Source organism: Monodon monoceros, unplaced genomic scaffold, assembly GCF_005190385.1.
Source record: "Monodon monoceros isolate NGI ecotype Baffin Bay Population unplaced genomic scaffold, NGI_Narwhal_1 Super_Scaffold_18, whole genome shotgun sequence".
In the NCBI taxonomy this organism is placed as follows: Eukaryota; Metazoa; Chordata; class Mammalia; order Artiodactyla; family Monodontidae; genus Monodon; species Monodon monoceros.
This window is the reverse complement of record NW_021703774.1, coordinates 39,663,248-39,679,335: the sequence shown is the minus strand read 5'-3', so window position 1 is coordinate 39,679,335 and position 16,088 is coordinate 39,663,248. Positions and strand designations below refer to the sequence as shown.

Below are 16,088 nucleotides of genomic sequence, written 5' to 3'. Positions count from 1 at the left end.
CTCTCTCTCTCTCTGTGTCTCTTGAAGGGGCTCTCCACCTAAGTAATGTTTTCCGAGAATCTAGAGTCCTATACTAAATTTGATAGCGACAGACACAGACGACGCACACGTACGTTCAAAAGTGAGCTCTGCGGCCGTGTTCCCACAAAATTAATTGAAAATAACCCGTGGTACAACAGTTCTATCAGAACTCAGAGAAGGGCATTTCCCCACTTTGGGCATCCACCTTTGGAAATTCCCAAGGACATTATATAAATACATTAATTTTTTTCTTTCTTTCTTTTTAACAGTAACTGCAGTGAACCCTCCCACAAGCCTTAATAAAGCTTCGGCTCTTAGTTTATTTCCTCTGTTTCTTTAAGACGTAAGTCGGGTGTTTTGCCCTGTTCAGAAATGGCTGCCCCTGCTTCACACGCATTGCGCATGGTTCTTGAACAGAATTTGGCGTAGAGGCAACTCAGTGACTTACGCGGCGCAAGATGGGGACTTGGCGGCGGGCAACACTGAACCTCCCAGCATGCTTTGCAGCCTGGCGGAGAGGCCCGACGCCTAGTGATGGGGAGCCCTCGGTGCTCTACGCCGCCAAATCGGCTGTAGCGGTTGAGGTTGAGCTCGGGGCCTGGGAATTGGACGCTCGCAGAGGGGGAAAATGGAAGCGTGGCGCTGTGTGAGGAGAGGCTACGGCCGCTGTGTGGTGGGGAGAGGCAGGTCAGTAGGGCTGGGTGGCGGGAGGGAGGAGGGAGGGGCGGGCGGCCTGGGGGCGGGCGGCCAGGGTTAATCGGGGCGGGGCGGGGTGGGGAGTGGGGGTTGGACGAGGAAGAGGGCCCGGGCCGCGGTATCGTCAGGACGGACCTCCGGAGACCCCGAGGGATAGGTAAACCCGGCGCGCAGCCGGAGGGGCGCTCGGCCCACGGGGTCCAGGGCCCGGGCGCGGAGCGCGTCGGCCATGGGCCGGGTTCGTGCTTTCCGGACCAGGTTGGCCTCAGAGTTCCGACCCTTTTCCCCCAACCCAACCTCCTAGCCAGCCTGAGCCTCCGGGTCCCCGGCCTCCTTCCCCAACCCTGCAGCCCCCTCCGGGAGCTGCCGGTCTGCAGGGAGGGGCTGGTTTGTTGTTGTGTTGGTGCCTCTCGAACTTTAGTTACTGGGATCCCAACCTTTACGATTATTACCAAATTCTCTTTCCACATCTATATTACTTAATGGATATTTTTCTTGAAATTGACTCACTTTTTTAAAAAGCACTTCAATAGGTGCTGTGCACGTTAGAGTCTCCCTAAGCAGTATCCGTGAGATCTTGGGTTTGGTATACTGATTTTTTTTCCTAATACATTTTGAAATGGATACTTAGATATTAAAAAATTTTAAGTTTAAATGTGTACCACGCGAAACCGACTGGTGTACCACACGTGGGAAGCACAGCACTCTATTAGTTTTTACATAAGTTATGGGGATCTGGTTTTAACTCCTGTAGTCTTGGGACTTGACAGTCGTCAACAATGTTTCCTGAGTACCAGCTGTGTGTCAGGCACTGTGCTAGGCACTTGGGAAGAGACCCAGATTAAAATGAATAAGAAGGCTCTGGCCGTGAAGGAGCTCATCATTTTAAGAGAGAAAAAAAAAAAAAAAAAGTCTGTATAAGTAACTACAGATATAGAGAATGTTTTGTAGTACAAGTATTATATTTCAGTACAGTAGCTTATTAAGATAGAAAATGTATGGGCAAGCCCCAAATCTCTATGGCTTTCAGAGTTGTCACAAAGCAGGATACACTACCCTTGTCGTGTCTTTAAAGATTTACAATTACATTGAGTTTAGAGAACAGTTTGAAAATGTGTAAACTGCTCAATAAATTTATGTAACAGTTAAAAATTTAAATGCTGTTAAAATGAAACAAATGTAACATATAAAAGTCAAATAACAGTTAAATACAATTAAAGCAAAATTCTTTTGGTGATAAAAGTGGACATTATTGACGCTATCTTGGAAATGTACCTTTAATGAATTCTGGAGGAAAGGATAGAAGTTTTTCTCAGAATCCTAGCATTTTGCCAGAATAGTGTAGTAGAAAGAAGGTGGTGCTTGAGTTGCGTTGTTTCTTAGGAGAGCCTGAGAGCGATATATCTATTCAAAATAATAATAACACTACTTTGGAGACATTTTTCATGCTATAACCTATCATATAATTGGTATGAGATAATTGATGCTGTTGGGTTTGGAGTGTTGGTGAATTTCTAGTAAGTAATTCTCTTTCATTTCCCTCAAGGAGAAGCGTGCTTTAAATTAAAAGAAAAAAAAAGGGAGTAGCATGAAACAATAAATTACCTACCTACTGATTAGCAAGAGAGGTACTTTTATGAAGTAGTGATAGGCTTTTGTTAGCTATAAAGATGTTTGGAAAATATAACCTTGGTATAAAAATCATGTTCAGAAGCATGTTTTTACTCCAAACCCAGGTTGGAGAGATTCACTTTAATTGTAGTCACCTTATGTGTTCTATATTTGATTTAAGTATTATGTTTGCTGTGGATTTTATTTGTCCATTGAGTTTTATTAGTTGCTAGAAAGCTACTCTGAATACAGTTTGGTGATTGATTCAACACAGTTGAATTGTGTGGACTTCTAGAAGTGCATCTGGTGTTTCAGGAGGTTGGTGGATTCTATGTTAAGTGTTTAGAATACCATTCATAGTTGTTTAGGGAGAGTATTGAGATACTGCCACTAGTAGTTAAGTAATGGCTGCTTTTTCCCCCATCCTTCACAGATTTAGAAGTCAGATTTTAAATATTAGACATTACCTTCCCTTGAGGAAACATTTAGATTTTGTGTGCTACAGCTGAACAAAAAGTGGTGCCTCAAGGAGTGTATTTATTTCTTTTAGATACCCCATGTTACCCCATCACCAGAAGAGTCTCGGCAGAGACTGGACTGCACCGTGGGAGAATCTGCAAAGGTGTTGCTGGAACAGACATATTTCTAGTTGTATGAGGTGGCCTGGACATTATTCTCGTGCTCCTTACCCATACTTCAGTAGTAGGCATTTTTCACTAAATTGGAGACCACCTTGTTTGTTTGAGTCTAGAACTCAGTTTCAGTACTGGAACTGGAGACCTGACAACCTGAGCCAGACATCTTTGATTCATCTCTCTAGTTACATCATGAACTCTGAGGGAGATGAGCCTTCATCAAAACGAAGAAAACACCAAGGTAAAGGTGACATTTATCTTGGTGCAGAAATAGACATAAGCCATAGAGTAATTGAAACTTTCATATTTAATCCTTAAGAAAACCTGCAGGTTTTAGAGGTGTTGGTGTTTATTTTTAGCCAGTAGTTTTCTGTTATGAAAAAGGAAATTCTTTTTTAAAATTAAGACTTTTAAAAAGAAATTTTCAATTGTGTATTTCTGGCAGTAAAAATAGAAGTGACTCTACATATAGACTAAAGTTGGAAGACAAATGGAGGACTAGATTAAAACATTAAGTTTAATTTAAGAATAATTTTCAAATTCAGTGTTTTTGAAACAAAGGTCCTTAGACTTCTTAGAAATTGGTGGATGTATGCTTGGGAGTCCACAGAGCTATTTTAAAAAATCATGTTTTCATTTTTAATGTTAGCTTCATTATATAAGACAAAAGAATTTCCTTAAATAGAAACAATCATAAATGAAAGCTATTTTCTTACAGAATCAGATTTTAGCTTATTAAATTTATATTTCTCATACTGGGGTCTGTAGACATAATCTCGAGAGTCTGTGGGAAGTTTTATCTTTTAACCACATCTTATTCAACTTTGAGACACTTTTTTCTAGATATCTTGATTATTTCTATTTTTCTCATATTCTTTTTACTCTAAACAATTCACTAGGCTCTCTGTGCTGCCAGCCAAGCCCTACCTCCAAAGTATACATGAGTTGTCTAAGTAAATTTGGAATTGTCTTTCTTACTGAGCTGTGGTTTGCAGTGAAGATCATTCCTACTGAAGATACGAAAATAGGCTGTGTGAGTGTTAAAGTGTAGGAAGCTGACCTAAGTTTGTCAAAGGATGGCATTCACAGTGTCTCACCTGGAAGTCAGAGCTAGATTAGTTAGTGCTCTTTCAAGTAGAACTTCTACTACACATTTAAGTAGAAATTCTAAGCACTCAAAAGTGAAAATTTATTTGTTTAGCACTTAACCACCACATATGTTTATAAACAAAGCTTTGTTTGAATGATTAAAAGGTGTATTTAGAGACATTAAAATTAGGTTCCTAAGGACAACGCATACTTTATAAATATAGGGCTGTATGATGACATGAGATAGCTTCTCATTCACGTATTCATTGTTCATCAGGACGACACACTCCTCTTCTGTTTAGCCTTTTGTTATAAATCAGGTGTGCTCTCAGATGGAGCGGTGGTGTAGTGACACAAGCATGGGCTTAGGAACCGCTCCCTGCTCTCATTCTGCTCCACCACTAATTGCGTGGGTTTGGACAGGTCACTGAACCTCTCTGCTCCTTGGTTTCCCAGTGTAAAATAATGCCTACTTTGAAAGCCTGTGGAGGCATGAAGTGAGATATGTCAAAGTGCCTAACACACTGTTGGCTTCATAGTAGGTACTCAGAAAATCCTGGTGGTGTTGTTTTCCCTTTAATGGATGGGGAATTACATTTACATACTGATAAACTTTGATTGCAACCTGACTCTTTATATGTCCGTTCTTCCTAGGTATTGTGAATAAGGAAAATGCTCTTCGTTAAGCCATATTTGTGACTTCTGATATTTCACTAATACTACTTTTCAATCAAGAGAACAGCATTGCTAACTTGCCTATCACTTTAAAGTGGTATTTGAAGGATTTGTGTGACACAATTATGACCTTTTAATTAGGCACCCTAAAAACCCGATCAGGCCTATTGCTTACTTTCTTTGATTCATCTGTCTTCTCTGCTGTGATCACCTTGTTGCTCCTGACATGGAAGGTATATAAGCTTTTGTAGTGTGAATTTATGTTGTGAAGTATGTGAAGGCCAGAGACTATCCACTCTCTCAGTAGTTTTCAAACTGTCTTCCAGGGAACCCTAGCATTCAAATACATTTCTGTATGTTTATTAAAAGCAAATGTGGTCAGGATAAAATGTGTTTACCCCATCATCCCAGCTCCAGTCCCAACATACCAGGGACTGATGGTCATGACATGAAAAGTAATGCCAAAGTGGTATACAAGCTGTAGAAGTCTGAAAGCCACTGTATTAATTTGATAATCTGATGGTCTCAGTTATTTAAAAACTGGAATTGCAAAAAGACTTGGTTACAAACTCTTAATTGCCAGGACTATACAAATCTTAATGCTTTTATATGCCTTTATATATACATATTCTACAAGAAAGTATGAATGATTTTTTTAGACTTCCATCGTTCATATTTTAATGCAGTGGTGCCATCAGGGTAGTGCTGTAAGTTTGTGATGGTAGCTTGCATTTTGTTTGTATGACTAGAGCCCTTTCCATCTCGTATACATATAAAAACTTAATGATTTGTGGCTAAAACCATAGACAGTCCCCAGTTTATGAATGAATTGTGTTCTAGATAATCAGTTCTTAAGAATCAGTTCTGTTTTCCTCATAGAAGCTGTGTTATAAATCTCAGGGTAGTTGTGTGCAGTCAGTATAATTTGCTTTAGTTGTGGCCTTTAGGGGTAGGATTCTCCATTTTCAGTGAAGGATAAGGAAGGGGATAGTTTCCTTCTCTTTAGCTCTAGGCTAAATTATGTAATAGTTGAATGCTTTGTTTAGTTTGGTTTTCTTTCCTTCCACCATTTTTTCTTAGCCTTTCTCCTCAGGCTCCTAGTACCTTCATGGTATCATAATTCCAACTCCCCTGTTCCACCCAGACCTCACTATTCATAAAAATTACCTTCCTCTTCTGTCCTCTGGTCAAAATACCTATTCCCTCAGTGCAGCAGATATCAGCATTTAGATTTTGAGGGAAGAAACCTGATTAAAGTCAACTTACCAGAGTATATTTTAAAAATTTTACTTCACTGGCATTTTTATAGAGTGTACTGACACTTTTTTCTTCCAGTTTTATTGAGATATAATTGACATACCAGCCCTGTATAAGCTTAAGTTGTACAAGCATAATGATTTGACTTACATACATCATGAAATGATTATCACAATAAGTTTTGTGAACATTCGTCATTCCACAAAGACACAAAAGTAAAGAAATATTCTTCCCTGTGATGAGGACGCTTAGGATTTACTCTCTTAACAGTTTTCCTGTAGAACGTGCCACAGTGCTCATTACATTGATCATGTTGTACATCACATCCCTAGTATTTATTCATCTTATAACTGGAGGCTTGTACCTTTTGACTGCCCTCAACCAGTTCCCCCTCCCCACTAGAGTGTGTTGATATTCTGACTGTAAATATACCGTCATTGTAGAAGATTTGGAAAAATCTACCACAATCCTTCCTCTCAGAGACATTACTCTTAAAAACAGTGGTATGTTTCCCTTTAGTCTTTTTTCCCCCATATATAAAATATTTTTCAATTTAATTTTTAATTGGTGAAATTTTAGGGATTGTCATCCAGTGAAGTGAAAACCTTCTTTCAGGAAAAGGGAGATATTCTAGGGCTCAGATCTTTTTCATATCATCTAATCATTCTCAAAAGTCCATCTTCAAATCTTTTTGTTTCCCAAGTTCATCCCATTTCTTGTTTTTCCCTTCTTTTAAGCTTATAGATTCTCTAAAATGTTCCACATTTTTTTTCATGGCTTCCATGGCAGTAAGAGTATCCTCTTTAATGGTGGGGTGAGGAAGACAAGATCAAAGGGGGTGTGTGTGTGTCTGTGTATATATACATATATATAAACATATATACTTAGTGGTGTGTGTCTGTATAGTGATACACATATATATATATTTATTTTTAGTAGGCATTTCTAAGTCAAAGACTGCCTATAATTGCAAAATCTCATGCTATTTGATCCTCTTCTCATCACTTTATCAGGGTACATGGTGTCTTTGCAGAATATAAACTATCACACATTCCTGGTTGCTGCATGCTAGGTTTGTCAGTCAGGCATCATTTACTAGCATTCTGTAGCTGTGTTACATTTAACTTTTGCTTTGGTGTGCATTAAAAATATTTCTTTTGCTTATTTTGTTTGCATTCTTCCAGTAAGTACTGCTTCCATTTATTGTCATTATATACCCTTCATTCATGTCTAAACCAGATTTCTCAGATGAATTGTTTCTGGAACTTAGTTAAGCATTTGATGATCTTATCATACTAATAGGTGATAAAATACAATGTGAAATCACCTTATTGAAAGGCCAGCTGTGACATACAAATATTTTATCATGGTTATGAAGTTGCTGAGCATGTCTGCGGCAGAGCCACTTCGTAACCATGGGGAAGTGAGAAACCGTGACCCCAATATAGTCAGTTTTATTAACACACACTCTCAGCCTCCAAAATGATTTGCTAGACCCTTTTAAACTGTTTTGTACCTCTTGGTCAGTCAGTGTATCATTTTACTGCCTTTGTAGTCAATTTGATGACAACTTCTAGTTATTAAGTACTACACTGCCATTTCCTAGGGAAAAACATTCTGTTCATTGCCTATAGGAATGTTTAAAAGGCAAGAAAATACTTATATACAGGAAAAATATCCATTTTTTATTAATTCTTTGTATTTTATCTAATATATTTTAACAGGCACAATAAAACGGGATTGGGAATATATATGTAACCATAATAAAGAAAAAACGAAGATCCTAGGAGACAAAAATGATGACCCCATATGTGAAGACAGTGAGAACAAGTTTGACTTTTCAGTGATGTCCTATAATATACTTTCTCAAGATTTATTGGAAGACAATTCACACCTTTATAAACACTGCCAGCGGCCAGTATTACACTGGAGTTTTAGGTTTCCCAATATTCTGAAAGAAATTAAACACTATGATGCAGATGTAAGTACAAAATATCATCAAAATTCTTCACATAAGGAAGAGTTGGATTCATTTCTGAACTAAATGGTTTTATCCCTTTTGTTTGTAGGGTAAGAAGGGAAGACATTAAATATAGTGATGAGGGAACTCTCTGGCGGTCCAGTGGTTAGGACTCTGCACTTTCACTGCCAAGGGCCTGGTCGGGGAACTAAGATCCCACAAGCCACAGCGTGGCCCAAAAATAAATAATATATAAATATAGTGATGGAACAGTTTTTAACAAGGTATCATAACTTTGGAGGAATAACTTGCTAATGGTTGTTGATATAAATAATTGTATAATGTTTCAAATAAGATCCAAAAAGTTTTAAGCATCGATCAGTTTTGAGACAGGGACTGGCACCATATTAAGTATGCAGTAAATATTTCCTTTGATTCAAAATTTAAATAATTCGTGCAAAAATTTATTTAGATGATAGCATTCGAAAAATTATCTCTTAAAAAAGGACTAGGGGCTTCCCTGGTGGCGAATCCGCCTGCCAATGGATTAAGAATCCGCCTGCCAATGCAGGAGACACGGGTTCGAGCCCTGACCTGGGAAGATCCCACATGCCACGGAGCAACTAAGCCCGTGGCCACAACTACTGAGCCTGCACTCTAGAGCCCGTGCGCCACAACTACTGAGCCTGCGCTCTAGAGCCCGCAAGTCACAACTACTGAGCCCACATGCCACAACTATTGAGCCCATGTGCCACAACTACTGAAGCCTGCCCACCTAGAGCCCATGCTCCACAACAAAAGAAGCCACAGCAATAAGCCCGTGCACCACAACGAAGAGTAGCCCCTGCTTGACACAACTAGAGAAAAGTCTGCGTGCAGCAGTGAAGACCCAGTGCAGCCAAAAATAAATAAAATAAAATAAATTTTTTTAAAAAAAGGACTAGAAGGATTTAGTACTAATGAACATGTAAATTCAGGAAAAATATTCCAACATATAAATTATAAATATTTCCTTTGGTAAATGCCAGTTTTGGATAATAAGAGGGCTTCATGTGATTAAAGGTCAGGGTTTTGGGGGTTGATCAAATTTGGAGACATTAATTCGATAGATCTATACATTACAGGAAAAAAAATTTTTTATTTCAGCTTTCATCAGGTTTTTAGAATTTTAGAAACCTATTTTTAAAGACAAAAGCACCAGAAAATTCATATTTGCATAATTTTGTTTTAATTCAAGCCATTTTTTTTCTTTTAAGGTACTTTGTTTGCAAGAAGTGCAAGAAGATCATTATGGAACAGAGATCAGGCCAAGTTTGGAATCATTGGGTACAGTGTAACTTTTACTTTAGCCAGATTTACTTAATGGGTTGTTAGAGTATAACTTGCTAATAACAAAGATGTGTGGTGTATTTGGACCTAAAATCTTAATTTTGAAAAAACTTAATATGCATTTCAAAAGGTCAGGAAAAGATTGAGGTATATCAAATGGGACCTTTTGTGTTAATACATAATTTTAATTCGGATGGAAAGGTATGCAAGAATCCCTTAATAGCTTCCTTTCCAGGAGTTGCTTTGCCTACTCCCAGAGCCCTAAGATTCTGAGTTCCATGAGATCAGGGACCATCGTGTCTAGTTCATCATATAATACCAGTGTCCACCGTGTGTAATGGATAGAAGCTGAAAATCTGTTTGGTGAGTGAATACCTCTAGAAACAGGTTGTCTGTTTGAGAAATGCTGCCTACTTCGCATTCATCCATGCAGCAAATATTGATATTTTTTGAGTGCCTACTGTACACCATGCACTGTTCTAGGCAGTGGGAATACAGCAGTGAGCAAAACGGGCAACAATCTCTGCCCTTGGGGAGCATACATTCTAGTGGAGAAAGGCCAAGAATAAACTGAACAAACAAGTAAATAGTGCCTTAGGTAATGGTAGTTTTCTGGAGAAAAGCAAATGGGTCAGGTTTCAGTTTTAAACAAAATGATCAGAGAAGGTAACATATGAGTAAAGACAAAGGAGGTGAAGGAACAAGCCATGGCTAGAGTTTTCCAGGTAGTGGAGATAGCAAAGGAAAGGCGCTGAAGTTGGAGTGCCTTAAGGCAAGTGAAGCTGCTGTGTGTGGAGTGGAGCAAGCGGGGAAGAATTAGAGGCAAAAAGGTGAGAGATACGGGGTTGGGGGCGGTGAGGGGGCAGATTACTATAAGGTCTCACTGTCTTTGTCATGACTCTGACTTTTGTTAGGATGGAAATGAGAATGGTGATAATGTACACGTATGTAACCCTGAAGTCTGCCAGTAAAAAAATCTATTTGACCCAGTCTCAGACTTTTTTGATTCTAACACTTATTAACATCCTACATTACTAATGTTTTGCAGAATACACTTTGGTAAACATTGTTCAAAAAATTAGGAGAACTGTGTTTTGCCATATATATAATTTTGTGTGTGTGGCAAAACACAGCTCTTCTAATACTTACATATATAAAAAACCAGCCATCTTTGTTTAAAATTTTTTTCTTTCCTCTAGGTTATCACTGTGAATACAAGATGCGGACAGGAAGGAAACCTGATGGCTGTGCCATTTGCTTCAAACATTCCAAATTTTCCCTCTTATCAGTGAACCCAGTGGAATTCTACCGCCGTGATGTTCCTCTATTGGACAGAGACAATGTTGGATTAGTGTTACTCTTGCAGCCCAAAATCCCAAGTGCTGCCTCCCCTGCGATCTGTGTGGCTAACACACATCTGTTGTATAACCCAAGGCGAGGTGATATTAAACTGACCCAACTGGCAATGCTTCTGGCAGAGATTTCCAGTGTTGCCCATCAGAAAGATGGCAGCTTCTGCCCCATTGTTATGTGTGGTGACTTTAATTCTGTTCCTGGTTCTCCACTGTATAGTTTTATAAAGGAAGGGAAATTGAATTATGAAGGACTTGCCATAGGAAAGGTACGTGCTTGCTTCCTCATTATTAGGAGGTGGACTTAGTCTCTCTCTTCATTGTAAAGTGAGGGTAGTCATCACAGGGCTATTTGAAAACCTTGATGAGTCAGTACCCTCACTTTACCAACCTGTGATGATGAGCTACAGCTACTGATAAGTAAGTATATTTACTTGAGTGAATTTCACCTATTGAATTTCCATCTATTTGTGGCAACATTTTGCTTGGAGGAATTGACAGGCAGTAAAAAATTCAGAATGGGGGAGGAGAAGAAAAATGAAAGCATTAACAGACATGAGTACTGCATAAATAAGGAACTACTTACAAGGTGGCAGAACAGAATTTTGAATGCTGGATGTGGCCAATATAGTTGGCAAAACAGTAATTTAGTATTTATTATATAAGCTTCCCTTTATACAGTGATAAATATTTTAATTCTTTAGCTGAGTGTAATTTATCCCATGTTTTTATTTTAATTGTACTTTCTTTTGCTTACTTTAGATTATTTCATCTTCGGTATATTTAACCAAAATAAACTCTCCACCACTGAGTTTTGAATGATAGTTTAAAATTTTATAGGAGTTGATCTCTCTCAGTATTTTATGTAGCAGGAAATATATTGCAGGTAGTAAAAAAGGAGGAGCAGTATTAGTCCAAAACTATAGATCGTTTAGATTTCCAAATTAGACAAAAACATGCATAGGAAAAGATTTCCATTTACATGTAAATAATAAGTGCTTTCTGAACTCTATTTGAACAAGATTTTATAAGCACAAATAATGTAATGAATAAAGGGTAATATTTACCATTCTTGGATTCCCTTTTATCTAAGAAATAAACTTTTCAGTACACAAACTATTTAAAATCTATTCACCTAAGATACCTGTTGAAATTTTGTTTAGGTATCTGGCCAGGAACAGTCTTCACGGGGACAAAGAATTTTATCTATTCCAATTTGGCCCCCAAACCTAGGTATCTCACAGAACTGTGTGTATGAGGTACAGCAGGTACCAAAAGTAGAAAAGACAGGTAAGTGTTTGCAATACATTTTGGCAGTCTTCTTGATAATAGTGTTCCATTTGAAGACATAAAACTAAATTTTTTTAAGGGATAACATCTCAGTGATGAATATTCATATATAAAAGCATATAGTTGTTTGCTTATTCCTTTTTTTAAAGAGCTCTAAATTTACCTTTTTAAAATTCAGCTTCCAAAATTATCTTTGCGTGAATTACTTGCATGTTGCTTTGGAAATGTTTGTGTTTTATTTTTGCTAATTCTGGAGATCATCAAAACATAGATACCAGAATGAACCATTTAACTAGGCATCTATCTAAACTAGATATTTCTTAAATATTGTTCCTAGAGTAAAAGGACTATACTAAGGCAAGCTAGAACAAAACAATACATTGATAGTATAAATATATTTCTCTTTGTTCTTCCAGACAGTGATCTGACACAAACACAGCTGGACAAAACAGAGGTCCTAGTAACAGCTGAAAAGTGAGTTTTGGAAAGCAACAACAGACATTTGCTGACTTTAGTTGAGTAAAGAAATCACTTGGATGAAAAATGAAGTTGATGATATTTTATGCTGGTGAAGAATGCTGGCTCTTAAGTCAAATAGACCCAAGTTCCAACCTTGACTTTGCTACTTTTTAGCTGTGTGATTTTTGAGCAAGAAATTTAACATCTCTAAGGTTCAGTTTCTTTATCTATAATTTAGGTTGTTGTGAAGATTAGATGAGACAAAGCATGTAAAGCTCAGTGTTTGACATACAATAGTAAGTGCTTAAACCCTGCTGTTTATAGAAGCAGCTTGTCCCTGAACCTGAACAGGCTAGTAAATTTATTATCTTTGAAATTTATTGCTATTACATATTTAAACAAAGGTCAAGATCACAGAAAAATATCTTTCAGATTTCAAGAGGACCTTTAGCCTCCTTTGACTTACTGGATCTTGAAACAAATCTATAGGAGAATTGATCCAAAAAAGAATATGTCTGTAGAAAAGACAATTACTTATACATACCTCTTAAACTACAGGAAAAGGTCATCAGAGGTAGCTGGGTGAAGATGCCTGGATTTCTTTTTATTAAAGAATCATGAATGTTTAGGGCTGTGGTTGAGAAACAGATGTATATTAATACAACAGGATGGAGACTTAAATCTTGTCCCTTCAGAGATTCTTGAAATGTCTTGATTGTTTCATATTGTGCTCTTTTATAGCTTTGACTTTCGTTTAACATTTAAATTTTCTCATTCTTTTTATCTGCTTTCTCCTCAGTCTTATTTTATTTTGTATATCTTGTTTTGGGAAAATATCTCATATATAAGAATTAGTAAGAAAGCAATTTTTTTGAATTTTTGAAAAAGAATATATAAAAATCTGTGATTAAAACTTTCAAAGTAAAAACTTCCCTGAGTAAGATTAATAAAAAGGTTACTCTTACTAACAACTACTTAGTTTTGAGTAATTCTAAAATCTTTTTGTAACAAAATGGGGTATAAGAAAAGATACTTTTAAGTATCTATATAAATACAGTGTGTGTATACGCATAGCTTTTATCTGTAAACTGAAATGTTGGTAGTAAGATAACAGTTTGCAGGAGACCTATTTTACATTTAAAAATATTGTAAATATAAGTCCTTAGACATAAAAAGTTGCTAAAACTTGGAAGTAGAGCATCTTGAAGCAATTACCTTTGCTTATTGACATATGAGCTCTTTAAAAGCAGAGCAAAAATATAAAAAAATAAAATAAAAAAAAAAAAGCAGAGCAACATCTTTATTTGTGTATTCTCAGCGCATAAGACGAGATAGTGCCTGGGACTTAGTACGTGCTTGGTAAATGTTTGTTGGGTGAATAAAAAAAAAGTTTTTTTAAAATTTTGTTTTGTGACATAAAAGATCCTTAAAATTCATGATGTGTTAGTAGGAAATGATTTTTAAACCTTTTACCCATAACATTATGTGTATTTGTAGTGTGGGGTAAATGTAAACCATTATAGAAGCTGTTTTAAGATACAGTATGAGGGAATTCCCTGGCGGTCCAGTGGTTAGGACTACATGCTCTCAGAGGGCCCAGGTTCAATCCCTGGTCAGGGAACTAAGATCCCACAAGCCGTGCAGTGCAGCCAAAAAAAAAAAAAGATGCAGTACAAAATTATCTCATATACCATACCAAGAACAGTCATGGTAAAATATAAACCCTCTGACATCAGAAGTCTATTAGTTCTAAATAGCATTCCTAAAGGCCACTTTAATTTTCCTTCTTAAAAACAACAAAAAACTTATAAATTGTTTAAGAATATGTGTTCATTCGCAAGTGAAGTCTCTCAAATATGTTATAATTTTAAGTCACATTATTCGGTTAAGTATTGAGCTCCCCACTCGCACCCCACCCCATGTATCACAGCTCTGTTAATGGGTTTTGGATATCACTGCATGAATAAAGGAATACAAAATTGTGATATGGTCTATTTAAATAAAGATTGTCCTAATGTCTGGTTTTGTCTGGAAATTAAGTGAAAAAGTGGTTTAAATAGGAGGAATTATAAAAATCATGAAGAACTTGATGCTAAATAATTTTTCTTTTCAATTTAGATTATCTTCAAAGTTACAGCACCATTTCAGCTTGTCATCTGTTTATTCACATTATTTTCCTGACACTGGAATTCCAGAAGTGACCACCTGTCATTCCCGAAGTGCCATAACTGTGGATTATATTTTCTATTCTGCTGAAAAGGAAGGTGTTGCTGGGCAGCCAGGTAAAGAATGCATGTAATCTTAAATTCTGCTTGAGAACACAGTAACTAAAACTTCAGGGCTAAAGTTGAGAAAGCTAGCTAAACATCTATATGTTTAGATTTAGAAATTAAAAATATTTTTAAATTGGTAATATATTTGGCAGATTGGTGATATATTTGAGTAAATCAGTTTATCACCTGCAAAAGTTGGAGGCAGTGGAACACCTCAAAGCAAATTATTACCCAAGAATTGTATCCACAGCTCTACCCTCCAGTCCCAGTCGGCTTCTGAGGTAGAGTACAGATCTTTCATATTGCCCTTTGGTTTCACTCTCCATACATTTATGTTTTTCTTGTGACAGCAACATCATACAGTTTTGTACTTAAATTTTACTGAAGTATGTTGCCTTCATTGTAGGGCCTTGCTTGTACTGCCAACAATTGACAGTTTTGTCATGTTGAGCCTGGAATATTGGTTCTTCCTGGAAAGAGAAGTCTATAATATATGTGTTTTCAAAAAGCAAAGGTGATAACACACTCTTCCTTGTATGATTCAATGAAAACAAGATTTTTTTTTTTTTTTGGGGTACACGGGCCTCACTGTTGCGGCATCTCCCATTGCGGAGCACAGGCTCCGGACGCGCAGGCTCAGCGGCCATGGCTCACGGGCCTAGCCGCTCCGCGGCATGTGGGATCTTCCCGGACTGGGGCACGAACCCGTGTCCCCTGCATCGGCAGGCGGACTCTCAACCACTGTGCCACCAGGGAAGCCCAAGATTTTAAATACTAATCAAAGGACTTAACATGGAGAAGAAAGTGCCATTTAAAGTAACTGGAAGTCAAAAATATATTCAGAAAACTGAAAATCCTAAATGTGGACAGCTATTTTGTTTTTCCTGATTTTCCCCTTTTTTCTTTTCCTTTTTCTTTTTTCAGTGCTACTTTTCTTTCCCCATCTGTTTGTTTGTTTTCTCCTTCACAAGGATAACCTTACTAGTAACATTCAGGAGGTGGTTTACTCCTCTCTGCTAGATCAACTCTGTAAAATAAGCTTGCTTTGAATTTGTAATAAGGTTCTGGTAGTTGTAATACTGAAGAACACTCACTAGGTGGCAGAAGTGTGCCATGGACCAGCATCGCTACTGTTAACATTAAGAGCACATCCTCTTTTACTCTATTTCCATGGGTACTGAGTGTCTGGGACCAAACTATACTAATTTATTCTGCAGTCACCTCATAAACGTCCTACTCAGATGTGGCTTGGTCTGTCTGATTTTATACAACTACAGAAAGGTTGATGGGTGAATTTCTTAGGTAGTTGTCAATCTCAAATTATTCTTAACATCTTATGTGTCGCATTGATATTTTCTTCTAAAGATTATTTGCAGAAGTTGAAATGGAAAAAAAATCTGAAATAGAAAAAAATAAGCATCTGAAACTTCTGTTTGTTAGA

At 37.3% G+C, this 16,088-nt stretch overlaps 1 protein-coding gene across 4 annotated transcripts in view; it reads left to right on the top strand.

Annotated features, from left to right (window-relative positions):
• Nucleotides 1-533: 533 nt before the first annotated feature.
• ANGEL2 (angel homolog 2) overlaps nucleotides 534-16,088 on the top strand; it is a 28,050-nt gene continuing 12,495 nt past the window's right edge. For 2 of the 4 annotated variants that reach the window (XR_003794484.1, XM_029229128.1), the window contains exons 1-8: nucleotides 534-708; nucleotides 2,879-3,204; nucleotides 7,709-7,965; nucleotides 9,201-9,270; nucleotides 10,473-10,894; nucleotides 11,789-11,915; nucleotides 12,332-12,389; nucleotides 14,493-14,656. Coding sequence is in view for 3 of the 4 variants with exons in the window: in XM_029229128.1 (XP_029084961.1) it covers nucleotides 650-708; nucleotides 2,879-3,204; nucleotides 7,709-7,965; nucleotides 9,201-9,270; nucleotides 10,473-10,894; nucleotides 11,789-11,915; nucleotides 12,332-12,389; nucleotides 14,493-14,656 (1,483 nt within the window). In the remaining variant the exon portion in view is untranslated. Of the gene's footprint in view, nucleotides 709-815; nucleotides 976-2,878; nucleotides 3,205-7,708; nucleotides 7,966-9,200; nucleotides 9,271-10,472; nucleotides 10,895-11,788; nucleotides 11,916-12,331; nucleotides 12,390-14,492; nucleotides 14,657-16,088 lie in introns of those variants that run through there. The other 2 variants (XM_029229129.1, XM_029229130.1) reach the window with 2 other exon arrangements.